At 39.0% G+C, this 16,622-nt stretch overlaps 1 protein-coding gene across 1 annotated transcript in view; it reads right to left on the minus strand.

The window, feature by feature from the left end:
- PDE11A (phosphodiesterase 11A) overlaps positions 1-16,622 on the minus strand; it is a 375,594-nt gene that overhangs the window by 182,378 nt on the left and 176,594 nt on the right. Inside the window, exon 6 of the mRNA XM_021703017.1 lies at positions 1,656-1,788. Coding sequence (XP_021558692.1) covers positions 1,656-1,788 — 133 coding nt within the window. The remainder of the gene's footprint in view (positions 1-1,655; positions 1,789-16,622) is intronic.

Genomic DNA, 16,622 nt, shown 5'->3' on the forward strand with positions numbered 1-16,622 from the left:
TCAAAACTCAGAAATAATGCATCAGAACTGAAGAGAGCTAGAGGGTGGTCAGGGTTGGGACAGCCGAAGGAGAACGCTGCAGAGACACCCAACCCAGACTGGGAGTTCGTGAAAGCCTTTGCAAGGTAGGAGAAGCTAAGCTCCATGCTCAAGAATTAATAGAAACCACTAGAGGACATGGCCTGGGGGAAGAAAGCTCCAGGCAGCTACAGAGAGGTGGAATGAAGGGGGGGAAATTGGAGGGGTAGACGAACCATGAGAGACGATGGACTCTGAAAAACAAACTGAGGGTTCTGGAGGGGAGGGGGGTGGGAGGATGGGTTAGCCTGGTGATGGGTATTGAGGAGGGCACGTTCTGCATGGAGCACTGGGTGTTATGCACAAACAATGAATCATGGAACACTACATCTAGAACTAATGATGGAATGTATGGGGATTAACATAACAATAAAAAATTAAAAAAAAAATTTCCCTGCAGAGATCTGCAAAGATGACATGACTGAAGTTCGAAGTTAAGTCTAGATTGCAGCCTCCTGTCACATCATGCCGCACCCCAGACATGGGACAGCATAAAGCAGACCTGGGGAGGAGGGCTGTGGAGTCTGGAGACTGGGACTGAATCCCTGTCTGTCTCCAGAGTTGTCATTTCAGCTTAAATGTTCAGTTCTTACTGCTAATCTATCCTCTGTGCTGTAGCCACAGAGGTGGTGTGATCTTTCTAAAATACAAGTCCTGCGTCTCCCTGATTTAAAACTCAACTACTGGCTCCCCATTGCCTAGGACAAATACTCAAACTTCTTAACGTAACTTTCAAAGTCTTGGAGCAATCTGACCTCTGCTTCCTCCTCCAGCCTCATCTACCTGGTGCTTTCTGCAGCATTAACTCATCTCAGCTCTCCAGCCCCTCAGCCCCCACGCTCTCTCAGCTTTGCTTGGAACACATCTCCTCACCTTCCTCGCCAAAAAACTCCTGCTACTCTTTAGATCTTAGCTTGGCAATGTAGAATAGGAAATGTGTAATTTATTGAATACACACACACACACACACAGATATTTTATAAATTCATGTAAATTTATCTGTATGATACTGTAGATACTTAGAATTTAAACATTTGCAAGTCAGAATCTATATTGCTTTAATATATTCTGCATAGAGCACAATGTGCCTACAAAATTAACATTAAATAATAACACAAACCAATTTACCATTTCTTGGGAGCAATTTTAAAAGACATGGTAGTTGTTCTAGCATCTATTGGGAAATAACTATGTTATATACACATTTTTATCAATAACTATTTCATAGTTTAATATAAACTATGTTTAATATAATATGTCCATGAGTTAAGGCATGGGTACTTGTATATGGGTACATTTAATATAAAATGTACCCAATTGTAAAAGAGCATCAAACTAATACATAACAGATACCCATTTTGCCACAAATCAGAGTAGAGAGGAGGTTTTTCTGTTACTCAACAGTAGGCAATGCTAAAAATCTGATCACGGGGGAAAGATAAAAAAAAAAAAAAATTTGCCTATGAACTCAGGGGTTGCTATCGATCTATATGATGGTCCCTCTTTTGCTTCAACCAGCAAACCATCACCAGTGTGACAAGTGAACCTTAAGACTGGAACGAGAAAATTCCTCTTACCTCGGCATCAAAGCGAGGATCCTGGTAGGCATCGCTGATGTTCACCGGAAGACCTGTGGAAGCCACGAGCTCAGCAACACTGTTATTTATGAGCCAGTCGGAATGTGATGATTTCTCCATGCTTTCTTTGAAACTATCAAAACCAAAACAGGCAGTAAGAAAATAGAGAAACATAAATTTGCTTGAAAGCAAATCTCATAAAATTATACTCACAGTAGGATTATCTATCCCCCTTAAGAAGGGATAAGTGACTTGAGTCAGAGAATAGCGAGGTAATTATCAGTAGCTACTTCAAAAAAACTTACCTGATGTAATGTAAAATAATCAAATCCATAGGAAGAAATAATAGATTGCCTATGATCCAGAGAACCACTTGAGGTTGTATTTAGGCCAAAGCAGACAGACATAAAGTAAGCAATCAAGTAATGACTGAAATTGACAATGCTAACACCATAGCATGATAAATTCCACTGACCTCCCAAAACCCACACCCCTTAACTGAGCAGACTGGATGTTTGACATAGGGAAAAATTAAGCCCCAGAATGGGGAAAAATCAGGAAATAAATTAGGAATTTACAAAATTTTAAAGGCAGCAAAAGAGCAGATCTAGACCATGCGTAATCCTAGTAATTACGTAACTACTTCTGCGTATGTCTCAGAGTTTCTTAACAAAAACACATTTCCTACTTACAAAATCTTACCGGAAAACCCGTTTTAGTGCTACTGACCCCTAACATTAATCATTTAAATTACATCCATATTTGATTTGAACAGGTATTTTATGCAAAATGCTTTTGTGAACTTTCCCTTGTATCACATTCACTACAATCATCACATTTATAGAAAGGGCGTAAGAATTAGTAAGATTCCCTACTCCCCTCCCTCCCTTCCACCACTTCTTCCCCAGGTGCAAACTGAGCACTGCCAGGAGCTATGGAAATGCAAAACTGAGTACTGTTCAAAATCACAACGTCAAGGAACATTTTCATGGAGGATGTGAGGTTTGTGGCGTGGCAGGTGATAACTGAAATTACATAAATGAATGCAAGTCTACAGGAGCGACGTTTTCCAACCACACTCTGTGGAACCCTAGGTTCCAGGACACGTGAGTGAGGGCACCACAGCAAGAAGAGTAAGAACTCTATTGACTTTTTAATCTAAACTGCCCTATATGTAAGGAAAACACCAACAACTGTCACAAGCCGTTGTTACTATGCAACGATGTGCCGCAGTGTGGAATTTGTGCCATCCCAAGGATCTGGGGCACGGAGAGGCCCCTGGATACATGAAGAATTGGGAAGCAGAGGCATTCTTTAGCACCATCCGTAGACATCATCTGTAATGGCTGCTGGTCTGTGTCTGGTGAATGTAACATTTACTGGTGATGTTATTCATCCCTGTAGCCTCTCAGGAGAGGAATCAATGAGTAGGAGTAGAGCAAGAATAGTAGGTTCTCACCTACAGAAAAGAAGGGAGTGGCAGTCCACATACAGAGAGTTTCAGGGAAACACTGCTAATCATAAACACTGCAGTCTGAGACCGTATGCAGTCAGAAGAAGAGGGAGGAGAAGACATTGGACTTGATCGTCCAGGGCCATAGGTCCCTACTTACAAAATTCCCAAGGAAGATGATGATGGGAACACTTACTGAGCAGGGGCTCCTGGAAGATTCATTCTAAATCTAAACATGCTTAGAACTGGGTTTAATTCAGGCTATGTGTATATTGCAATCACTCTAAAATTGTAGGACAACGTAAGACAGTCAACTCCGTGCAAGGCACTGCGCATAAGCACAGTTGAGGTGGTTTCTAGGAAGTATAAACTATGGTCTCTCCCCTCATGGAGGTCTCCACCTACATGGGGAGATGACACTTATACAATGACCACTTTAAGCACTCCATTCAAATTTCAAATGAGAGATGCGTCACATGGCGGTGTTGACTAGTTGCCAAGTCAACGGTACCGATCAGGAATGCAAAAGAAGTGCAGGGAGGAAGCAGCCACTGAGACTGTCATCATGGGGTAAGGCTACAGAGGGGAGGGAGATTTTAGTGAACCTATAGCTGCAACAGTACAAGCAGATGTTCTGAAAACCACCTCTCCACTTCTTCAGTTTAATGGTGCATGGGTACATAAACTAAGGCCCAGCGTGACAGAATGCTCAGAGAGACGGTCAGGAAGGATGATTGTCACTCTTGAGTATTTATATCACATTCTGGCTTTTGCACCAATTCAACCTTCCAAATCTTAAAATTTTACTGTAATGCAAAATTATGATGTTGAGTTAGAGCTTTCAAACCCTTGCTTTTTTTTTTTTTTTAAGATTTTATTTATTTATTTGACAGAGAGAGAGAGAGCACGAGCTGGAGGAGTGGGAGAGGGAGAAGCAGACTCCCTGCTGAGCAGGGACCCCGATGTTTGACTCGATCCCAGGACCCTGGGATCATGACCTGAGCTGAAGGCAGATGCTTAACCGACTAAGCCACCTAGGCGCCCCAAAAACCTTGCTTTTTTTCAAAAGGATAATTTTGTTTTATGAGAAAGACCATGAATTTTAGAGTCAAATATACCTGATTCAAATACCTATTTTGCCTCTTCCTAGCAAAGTGATCTCAGACAAGTTGGGTTACACTTCATCTGTAAAATGGGTATAATACTACTACTTATTGTGCAGATTAAAGTAATAATTTATAAAAGTGCTTAACATATTTTCTAGCCCACAGTAAATATTTTTAAAAAGTATCTACATTTTAATAGCTTCTAAAGTAAATTTCTCATGTGACAGTAGCCTTTGTACATTTCAGCAATGAAGTATTATGAATTTAACCATAAAGGAAATGACCCAAATTATTTCTGTTTCTTAAGGGACACACCTGGCTTAAAGGATCAGTTCTTTCATTAAGGTCCTATAGGTCAACTCTTTCTGGTTGATGAGAGCTCTTTTATTCTGTGTGGCCTCCTCTCTTTTGACTGATTGCTGTTGGAGCAGAACATGTTAAGATCATGGACACAGCCATGTGTGGTTATGCAGGTTCTGCCCTGCATAGGGGTGCCCTGTAAAAGGAACAAATGGGGGCTGAAATCTAGCCTAGTCGTGCATGTTGACTTAGAGCTGCATCCATCTAGAGGGAGTACTTTTTCTATTCTCACAGAGACACTGTATGGGCTGACAATGGCCCTGTTTCAATCTCTCTGACAAATGGACATCTAATATCAAATTGAATGTCTTTAGTAACAGAACCCATTACCTACCAAAATATTCCATTCCATTTTGTGGCCGCTCAGCTTACTTCCTAATAATCATCCTTTGCTCCCAGTCCCATGGGATCTCATTAGCTGACAGCCCTTGAAATATTTGGCAATAATTAACATGTTTCCCATAGTCTTCCATCTAAGATCATTCTTTTCTAATCAGCTCTAATTTCTTCAGCGACTTCTCCTCTGGCATGCCTTCCTTATTCTCATCATCCTTGTCCTACATGTACCCCTGCTGATTGATAGCCCTCTTGATTATGAAAGCCAGTCCAGAATAGTCTTCTCCATGAGGTCTGAGCAGGATGGAGGTAGGATGAACATCACCTTTGTTCTAGATCTTGTTCTTACCAGAAGAGTCAGGGTTGAAAGTTTCTAGCCGGTCTTATTTTTTTGTTAATAGGTCATTGGAAGCTTAAATTAATATCCAAAATTGAACTGGCCAACTTTCTAGAGCCCCCCTAAATCTGACCAGAGATATCAAATCCAGCACTAAGATTTTCAGTTTGGGCCAGAACCAAGATAAGGAGAGTTACCGCAGTTTGGAAACACATCAATATTGATTACTCTGTAGTTTGTGGGTGCAAGTGAGATCATGTCAGTTCAGTGGATCTTAGTTGCCATGTGCATAACTGCAAGACCACAGACACCTCTAAGTCCTCTCCCCACCCCTAGTCTCTAGGGAGATTTATTCTTTCACTCAAGGCCCCTTGTCAAAGCCTTGGAAGTCACTTGAGGGAGACCAGACACTTGAGGGTGTTTAAGTTTCATGGGGTAAAGGAAGAATCCTCTCCCCTACACTCTGCCCCTAGGGTAGAGTATTTTAGCCCCTAGGTCCCAAGGCCATATTGTTTATGTCTACACTGCCACAAGTTTCCTCATTAAATAGCCCCTTTGGCTTCCCCCATACCCTTCTCTGTTATACACAGGGAATAGGGATGGGCTGACCCTTCTTTCAGCAAAAAGGAAAAGACACAGATCATCTCATGCAAGTGGATGTCCGGTGTGAGTGTTTCTGGGTTTGTGTATATTTCACCAAGACATTTACTGTATACCAGTGCACCATAGAGAGGGGAAAAATGGCTTAAAATTCTATACAACATTCATTTGTTGTTGAAAAATCAGAAGTTTTGAGAAACCATTAAAATACTTCCAAAGTTTGTATGTTTTAATATCTGTCTATGTTTAATAGCTTCTCATGTTCAAATCATAAAACTATTTTGACCTTTAAGGTGGGGATGTTAAAATAGATTCTGGCTTAAAGAAAAAAAAAACCAGCAGACCAAAAAATCCTTGAAATAGAAGTCTGAGAAAAGGAAAATAAATACAGTTGTCACTTAACTTTAGTGATTCTTCCTTAAAAAGTAAAAATTAACCACTTAGCTTATTTTAACTCTAAAAAGAAGACCTCCCTAAGATCAAGACTGTTTAAAATAACATGAAAATTGTAAAGAAATCTTTTACACAATTGTATTTTACTAGAACCAGGTACATAGGAAGATGCAGTTTTAAAAAGTGAGTTTTCCTCAAAGGGCTGCAGTTTAGAATCTTCTTTCTCAGTGGTATCTTGCTTCCAAATATGAGACTCACACTGACTTCAAAGAGAGCTTCATGAGCTCCAATATATTGACAGTGGAAGGATAAAAGAGAATTGCCCTATTACAGACAACACATAATTCCTGAAATGTGACTGCCCCTGAAGTGAGGGCCAGTGAGGTAAGATATAAACCTGAGGACAACAAGTTGCAGAGTAGTGGAGGAAAGAAATCAATACAAGTGAAACAAAACAAGACAAAATAAAACACCCCTGGACAAGCAACTTCACCATCTTCAGTTGTCTGAAAAACCTATCTTAGCTAAAGATTCAAACAGAGAAAACTATATGAAAATACACTTAAGACTTTTTTAAGGATTAATTCTCAAAACGAGTCTCTAAATTAGAAGACAAAATATCTGAATAAAATAATGTTAATCATTATTCTGTGTCTGCACTGACATTTTTGTTCTCAAACCTAGAGTTTAGTCTTCACGAGAGACTCCCAAGACTTTGCTATTTCAAGAATGACCATGTGTTGGTCATTCAAGAATGACCATGCTCCCTACTAAGTGCTGGACAGTCATGGGGCTAATCTTGCATAAACACACCAATAAAGGTCTTTTCCTTGTTGCTTAAATAAATTGGCAGTGGGAACCCATCTGTGTATGGATGGTCAGCTAGCTCAGCCCTGCCCCTACCTTTACAGAAAGAGGTATAGGAAGAAGCTAAAGGAACCACACCTTTGGGGAGCTCACAAACAATGACAACAGTTTGTGATAAATGCTTTAATGGAAAAATGTACAAGACATTATGGGAACAGAGCAAAGAAGGGTCAGCTTTGTTTGGGTTGGGAATGGTATTTGGAAAATTACTTCCCAAAAGGAAGTCGGTCTAAGTTGATCTTTGTAGAAGTAAAAGTTCATAAAAACAATCCAGACAAAACCACAGCATGAGTAAAGCTTTAGAAGTGTGAGGTTTTCGGTATTGATATGATAAATATTAGAACTAAAACTTAAGATACATGGTGGAAGTGATCAAGAAGGCTACAGTGGAAGAGGCCAACCAATATACTGTGTGGTCCCATGGACATACTTTGTATCCACAACCGAATATATACTGACGATCTCCACATCTCACCAGCAGCCCATTGAGTCCTGACTTCCCTATATATATATATCCAAGCACTTTCTGGACATTTCTTCCTCGTCATTTCCAGTCACCTCAGATTTAACGTTTTCAGGGCTACATTAATATATTCTCCTTGATGTGCTATAACAATCATTAATCAAAACTGTGGCCATTAACTAAAAATATATCTTTAGGTTGGGAGCAGAAGTGTCAACATAGGCACATCTATTTTCTCACTGTCAAGGAGGGTTTGTCAATTGCCTTCTGCTAGCTTGAGTATTATCCAGTGGGGGCAGGATTCAGAAAGGCAAAGAAGCAAGACAGGAACTCCAAGAACTCTTTCGGACAGATATTTCTTTTTTCCGTTTTGAAAACAAAAACTGTTTTTTGATCTATAGGTTGTGCCTAATACTATTTGCCATTTTGTTTCATTGATTAGAGGTCGTTCTGAGCTTTGGTTCACAGAGAGAAATTCTATTCCTTACTTTTTCTTGTCAGGTAAACCTATCAATTCCTGGGTCCTTCCTGAAGCCTCGAGCTCTGCAATATTATTTGAAGTTGTCTTTCAATTAGGAGATTAAGGAACTAAGTCATTACCAGTGGGACTCAAAGCTAGCACCCCAGCAGGAGAGTCTTAAACATCCAGAACTGGGACATGAATAATCCCCTACTGGCTTCGGTATATCTTTGAAGGTTACCAAACAAATCTTTTAGTCATAAAAAGTAATGGGAGAGAGTGTAATTAGCAAGCAGAGCTAGCCTGTCAATTGTCACAGGGTGGTAGGTGAGGAAGATGCTCTAAGTTGCAGAAGTTCCAAAACCTTATCATGACCTGTTAATGGACTTACCTTTAAGGTCTTGCCTGAGGACACTTCATCACACTCTTATTTCTCCTGTTTTAAGCATCCTTTGTTACTAGAAATTAAGACATGGCGACCAAAGAACACATTTTCCGTCCTTCATTTCCTCAAGTTGTACAATTAGAATGATGAGATTTATCACCTGCAGGAGTTGGTGTCACTTTGGGGAAGAGTCTTGTGACTCTCGGATGGGTGTCAGATGGCATCACTGTGAGTGGTTGATGTCTACAATTTAGCATCATATAGTGACAACTGCTTGGTTTCACAGCCAAGCAAATCTGGAATGGTTTTTCATATCTTGGTCCAACATTTCCTAGTTGTGAGACTACAAATAAAATTTTAATAACTCTTAGTTTCCATAATGGAAAATAGGGGAAATAAAATTCGTTGTACAGAGATGATTTGAGGATACAATAATATAACCTTGATGAATGTATGGCACATAAAAAGCTCTCAATAAATATCAATTCCTTATATCACAAAGATTTTTCTTTTTTAAAAAAAACTAAGGTGAGACATGCTCTGTTTAACTGCTTCTTTCCTGAGGCAGGAGAGATGTTAACTGTTTTTGACTGTGGCATCATTGTCATATTTGGAGACGTGCTGAAGAGAAAATGTGCTAGCTGGCAAAATTGTTGATAATAGAGCACACAGTTAAAATTCCTATCCTGCTAGATGTTTCAAGTAGCCCCACCATATCTCTCTTTGGGGGTGCTGTGGCCAACTGCATGCATCTGTTCTTCCATTTTTGAGGACATACCTTCCCGACATGTCCCAGACATATGTCTACACAGCAAGAAAGGAGAAGTGGACTCAAAGTGTTAAAATATTAACTCAAGCATGTTAAATAAGAGACCTACAAAACTAAGAGTCAAATATAAAAACCAATCATGAAAGCTTTCAAGTTGCCATAATTCTGTTTACTGCATAGCATCAATCTAAGAGACAGTTGGCCTCCATAGGCTACTTTATTATGTTTGATCTCAGTACTTATTTATGTGCCTTGCTGTCCATAGAACATTTTTATAGCTTTCTTCTCCTCTGTGACAGTTTTTCTAGAGTGACAAGCCCATTGGTCCAAAATAAAAAAGGGTAATGAGAGGGGTTGTCTTTCATTTGAGTCTTCATGTTCAAAGGCAGGAAAAAGAAAAGATAGAAATTACTATGTTTAAGAGATAAAGGTTAGATACTTGAGAAATATGTGTTCTTGACTTTAAGATTTTGGAAGACATATGACTGCATTTTAAAATGTTTCCTCTCTTTCACTGATGTTTAATTCTTATAATTAGCATCATGCAAATGGTACATGGACACATACACCACTATGTCAGGGAGAATATTTATAAAATAGGGTTATTTGGGGGGAAAACATGCAAGCCCAGAAGTATCAAAGTGACACAGCTCCTTGGGAGGTATGCGTAGGTCAGATATAAAATGTTTCAGTAGAAACACTCCAATCTCATAATACTCTGTGTATTTTTAGGGAAAGGAATCAGAAATATACACTTCACTCTGCAACAATAGAGCTTCCTGGTAAAGAACTAGCCTTTACACCAAGAGGGAGCCTCAGAGTTCAGTCTCTGGTACGAGTCTTGTCTTCTGCTGAGCTAACTCAGATCTGCTGAACCACCTCTTTGCTAAACAATGGAAAGGGGATAAAAATGAGACTCCTGGGCCATCTGCATCTCTCTTCTTCAATTAGCAACATTAAATATTGGCATTATGAGGTTCAGCAGCCCCTGAATTTGCTAGACAGTAGTCAAGAAGAATGTCCTAAAGTTCTTGTTTTAAAGGAAGTGACATAGCAACACAAATCTTGCTTCTGTTTCAAGATGACTGGGAGTGGTGGTGACAGTGCTGTTTTAATTTTCAACATTTTATTTTATTTATTTTTAAAGATTTTATTTATTTATTTGACAGAGAGAGAGACAATGAGAGCAGGAACACAAGCAGGGGGAGTGGGAGAGGGAGAAGCAGGCTCCCCGCCAAGCAGGGAGCCTGATGTGGGGCTCAATCCCAGGACTCTGGGACCATGACCTGAGCTGAAGGCAGACGCATAACGACTGAGCCACCCAGGCGCCCCTTAATTTTTAATATTTTGAAGGTTTTCTTCATTTTCTTGAAATCAGAATAGGTATCATCTTTTTATTCATACAAAACACCCATCACAGGCTTCCTCGCACATGCTTTCTAGCACAGAAGAAAGGAGATCCATGAAGAAAAAAAGTAGGAAAAAAGAATATATTCATCACATACTGTGGAAATGTTTTGTCTTATACCAGTGTGTGAGTTTGTCTACCATTTCCTATCACTCTAGGTAATAGAGATTAAAAAGAAGGTAAAAAGAAGAGGATGGTCTTCCAAATTGGCAGAATAAGGGCCATTGAAAATTTGTTCCTCCATAAAAATAGTAAGAACACTAGCAAAAATTGTCAAAATCAACTTTTTGAGAACTCTGAAAATCAAGGAAAGGCTTGCAAAAATCTGAGGAGTGTTTATTCAAGACAAACAGTTGAATTTCTGTAAGGACAGCAAGTTTTTTGGGGAGAGGCATTTTCATGGACTTTATTCCCGTCTCCCTCTCCCCAACTCTAGGGTAGCTAGAAGACCAAGAGCTACATAATCATGATAGCTGTGAAAACCAGCAGCCTAGCAGCCACTGGCAGAGAGACAACAGATTTGGAGTGCCTTAAAAGTCCAATCCCCAGAGCGCTGTCATTATTTGACCTGTTTGGCAGCTCCATTAGAAACTTCCACTCACAGAGCTTGTCTTTATTCGACCTGACTTGGGGCTTGCTCAGTGAGAACACCCTTCACCTCAGGGCATTTGGGGGGAAAAACCAGCAGCAATTGTTTAACACTGCAACTGCTGTAGGCAGGGATAACAGTTGTAACTAACAGGAAGTGGACTAGAAAACTTGAAAGAAGCAGCATGGAAAGTTCCTAGGGGGTTTTGAAAAGCTCTGACATATTCCTGGAAATCTAGAAGGGCACACTCACTTGCAGAGTTGTATGTATGCCCAGCAAAGACCCAAGAAGGCCCTAAGTCCTTACCTCTGGCTGACCTTGAAGCTCTGTGTAAGCAGAAAGTGAAAGCTATGTAAACTTCCCCTCAGAGAATTGAAGGTATCACCCACATGCATACAGATCCCCTCAGCGAGGATGGAAGATTTACTGGCTCAAGGCTTTTAAGGAAAGCTGTGTCCAGTCATTCGCTGATAAGAAGCTAACGAAGCAGAGAATTCAGTTGCCACACACAGCAAAGAGTTCAGGAAAGTCACTGAACTACAAACAGTAGCAGCAACAATAACAGCAACAAATAGAAGCAACAACAAACCCTAGATGAAGTGAGTGGGAAGTGAATCTGATCTCCAGAGTTTTCACACTATATTACTTAAAATATTTGGTTTTCAACCAAAAAATAACTCAGACATACAAAGAAATGGGAAAGTACACAGGAAAAAACGCAGTCAACAGAAACCATCCCTGAGTAAGTCCAGATGTTGGCCTTACTAGAAAAAGACTTTAATTGAGCTATTATAAATATATTCAAAATACCAAAGGGAACCAAATCTAAAGAACTAAAGGAAAATAAGGGAACAATGTCTCAACAAATACAGAATATTAACAAAGAGTTGGAAATTATGAAAAAGAATAAAAAGAAGTTCTAGAATTGAAAAATGCAATAACTGAAATGAAAAATTCACTAAGAGGGTTCAACGGAAGGATTGAGAAGCCAGAAGAAAGAATCACCAACACCCTCAAGCATATGAACATTACGGGAGACTTCGAAAAACAGGAGAGAGGAAAAGGGGCAGAAAGAATATTTGAAAAATAATGGTTAAAAACTTCCCATGTTTGGTTAAAGAAGTATTAATCTATACATTCAAAAAGCTCAACAAATTCCAAGTAGGATAAACTCAAAAGGACCAACACCTACACACATCCTGACTAAACTGTTGAAAACCAGTGACAAAGAAAGAATCTTTTAAAAGTAACAAAAGAAATGTGATTCATCACATACAAGTGATTCTCAGTAAGATTAAGAGCTCCATGATCAGAAACCATGGAGTCCAGAAGGCCATTGAATGACATATTCAAAGTGCTCAAAGAAAGACTGTCAACCTTATCAACAGATTATGTAACACATTTCATTCACTTGTACTAAATAGTGGTATACAAAACTTACGTAAGCAAAACACTCTCCAAGGTGCCAAATTTGAAGCACAACATATTTTTGAGTGAAAAAATTTTTGAAGGTTTGGGTTGTATGTTTCATATGACCACCATATTTAAAAATAACGAATATAGGCATTGATTAAGGCCACACATACTACATGTATGAATCAAACAAGGCTTATGAGTCTAAAGCTGTGTTTTTCAAACTGTGGGTCACAGCAAATTAGTGGATCATGAAATCAACTTTATGAGTTAGGATAGCAGGTTGGTTGGTTGTTTTTAAAGAACAGAATACATCAGAATACACAGCAAATACATAGCGAAGGTAAGCATAGTTTCATAAAACTTGCTTTTGATAAGTATGTGTACCTTTTTGTGTGTGTTTATATGCATTAACTAGATTTGGATATGAAATATATCTTTTGTTCTACATTGTAATTAAAAAGGTTGAAAGTCACCATCTAAAGGATACCCAAAGAAATTGGCACAGTCAGGACTCACAGTGAAGACATTTAACAACTTTCTTCAAGGTAGAAGCAGAATTTCTGATTCCTAAAATCCTCATCAGGGTTAAATAGCAATGTCCAAGTGAAGGTGGGTTACATCACACTTTCTGGAAACACAAGCCCAGTCCTATTCGTAATGTGGATAGGTGCTAGAGATCATCTCACCTGGGCCAGGTACATCTCAGGGTTGTAAAATGTACAATATGATTGCAGGGTACAATCACAATAAAGTGAATAAACAAAATCCTCTGTCATCATACTTAGTCTTTTTAGGCTAAGATGGTCTATTCCAAGTTTATTCCCGAATATATCACTGCTGCTGGACAAGAACAAAGAACATCTCTGGGAGTCTTATTTACAGACTCATGAACCAATCTTAGAGCTCATCCTGTACTTTTGTCTCATTATAATCACATCTTATGGAAGTCAGTTCCCTTTTAAAAACCAGCCAGATTTGGGCCATGGGGGCTGGAAGCCTAAAGGAAAGAGTTATAGAGAAGTAAGGAATGGTTGCAAACCACTGCTGGGATGAATAATTCGTTTGCAAAACTAGATCTACACAGAACTCTAAGGAAAGGAAAAAAATCAATAAGGCATTGGAACATAAGTTTCAATATTCTGACCTAAAAAATGTAATGCAGAAAACTAATATTGAGAAGAATCACAGGTCTGTCCAGTCTAAAAACTCAAAGAAACCCTAAAGGTCCCCTAAGGTGCTTCTCAAAGTTGAGATATATATACCCTCAGGGGTAGGTGTAAATGAGCTGAGGGGTAGAAAAGTCACAGGAAAAACAATGTGTGTAAGTGTCATATTATTTGATGGAATCTACAATACCATCGATTGTAAGATGCATTGTTATTTTTGAATCAGTAAAAAAAGACAAAAAATGCTATGAGGCAATTTGTTCTTATCACTTACAGTATTTTAATTTTATTTTAAAAGATCTTTTAGATTAGACATAAATGTTATGATACGCTATTTTGAAGGAAAAATTAAACTATACAAGTTAATTATATATAAAAGGAAAAATTATAAGTAAAATAAATTGACTAAGACATTTCTAAAATTTCCTCAAATTCAGTGTCGCTCTTCTGAATCACTTTTCAATATGGAGTCATCGATGTTTGCAGATAACATCCTCTGAGCTATCAAGATGTAGAGGATGCAGCATTTCTTACAAGAGGGCTCTAGTATCATCTCGGGGACTCTCTTCCAAATCACCAGCACCCTCCAGCAAGTTTTGATGCTGGCGTTCCGTTGAACTTAGTAGGAAGTGTCACTGGAAAGTTTTTAGACAAAACCAGACTCATACTCTTCCCTCAAGGGATCTTCAGTTGGTTTGTTGCCAGAAATTTTAAGGGATTGCTGTCGTCCAGTCATGCCACCAGTGATTCTTTAACTGTGCAGCCACATGTCTAAAACTGCATCAAGACCTAACATAATTTGAAGGTTATGGAGGGCTCCTGGTCAACTGTTCTACATGGCTGGCTATGCATCGCTCATTCACCAGCTCAGCTGCCATTTATTTATCTGTGTCTGTGTTCACATCACGGAATTCAATTTCATTCTCAGATGAGATTGGGTTCAAACTCATGCACTAATAGTGATTTAGTTTCCTATTTCTGCACAACTAACTACTACAAAATTAGCAGCTTGGAACAATACCCTTTTATTATCTCACAATTCTGGAGATCAGAAGTTTGTCATGGCATAGCTGGATTTGCTGCTCAGGATCTCACAAGAGCAACATCAAAGTGTTGACAGAACTGCATTCTCCTCTGGGGCTTCTGGGGAAGAATCAAGCTTGTTGTTGTTGGAAGAATTCAACTCCTTGTAATTGTAGCACTGAGGTCTTGGTTTCCTTGACATGTGGCCCCCTCTATATTTAAGCCAGCAATATGTGTGGAATCCTGCTTGTGCTTTAAATCTCTGACTTCCCTTATCGGCTACATCTCTCTGGCTTCCTTTTCTGTCCTCAACTAGAAGAAAGTTCTTAAGTTTTTAAGGGCTTGTGATTAGATTGGGGCACCTAGATAATCTGGAATGATTTCCCTATTTTAACATCAATTGATTAATTACATGTGCAAGTTTCTTTGGCCATGAAATGTAACACATTCATGGATATGACAACTGAAGGTGAGGGCCCCGGGGGCTGCAATTCTGTTTCCCACATTTAGTTTGATTTTGTTGTTTAAAATTAAATATGGTGGCAAGTTTAAACCATTTGACATTAGACATGGCATTATGTTGAAATGCTACATTTTGTAATCTACGTACTTGATAGTGATCATTTTAGTACCCTTGGCACTGACAGGCAGGTCAAAGGACACTGGGATTTTCTCAGCATTTCCTATTCGACTAAGTTCATGGTTTCCTTTTTTCTTTAATTGAATCACTTGTCCCTAGAAATTTAACAGCTTCCAACACATTGGAAGTTTTTGACAAATTGATAATCCACACTTTAATAGCAGTCTTGATCATGCCTGAAGTTGGTTACACCAGCCTCTTACTGTTTTGAAATTTCTTTCATTTATTGTGAGTGCTTTGGCAATTTCTCTTGTCTTCAGTTGCATGACTTGGCATTGGTAAGTGATCTTTAGTATGTATTTCAGGAACAAAACATAGTCTAGCTTTATCTCCCTGTGAGTTTCTTCCTCGGTTGTTGCTTTGCAAGAACATCTAGACCATGGTCAGTTTCCCAACAATACACATTTTCATCACTAATATCAAATTTATACTCCATTTCTTGTTTCCATGTTTTTCTGTGAAACAATAACTGTTCATTTCAATGCCAGATCGTAGTATAATCTTGTTAGAGACATATTAAACAGCATCTAAACCCAATTAAGGCCTCAGTCTTAATAGAGTAAAGCATTAGATGGCCAAGAGAATTTCTTCCAGGCAGAAGCCTGCAGGAAAGCAGAGAGTACTGCCCGTAGCACTGCTCTTGGACTTAAAAATTCAACACTTAGTAACCTGCAAATGTATGCAAATGACTTAACCTCTCTGAGCCTTAGGTTCCTCATTTGTAAAATGAGGACAATAAAGTCTAATGCATTGGGCATTCGTGAAATTAACTTAAACAACATAAGTGTGACATATGAATCTTTCAATGACAGTTAATTCTCTTTCCCTAATTAGATAAAAAAAATCACTACAATGCACAATAGTTGATTCATAGACTCAATGCTTCCTGGAACTTTGTTGCCAGAAGAGAAATTTAGTAGACATTATCTATTTCATCTTCCTCATTTAATGAGCGTATTAGTCTCCTCGGGCTGCTGTAACAGATTTCTACGAAGTTGGTGGTTTCCAACAGAAATTTATTTTCTCACAATTCTGAAAGCCAGAAGACCCAAATCAAGGTATTGGCAGGGCTATCCTCCCTCTAAAGGCTGTAGGAGAGATTCTTTCCTTGCCATTTCCAGCTTCTGGTGGCTCCTACTATCCTGGACTTGCATATATCATTCCAGTCTCAGCTTCTGTCTTCACATGGTTTTCTC

Source organism: Neomonachus schauinslandi, chromosome 3 (genome assembly GCF_002201575.2).
Source record: "Neomonachus schauinslandi chromosome 3, ASM220157v2, whole genome shotgun sequence".
Lineage (NCBI taxonomy): Eukaryota > Metazoa > Chordata > Mammalia > Carnivora > Phocidae > Neomonachus > Neomonachus schauinslandi.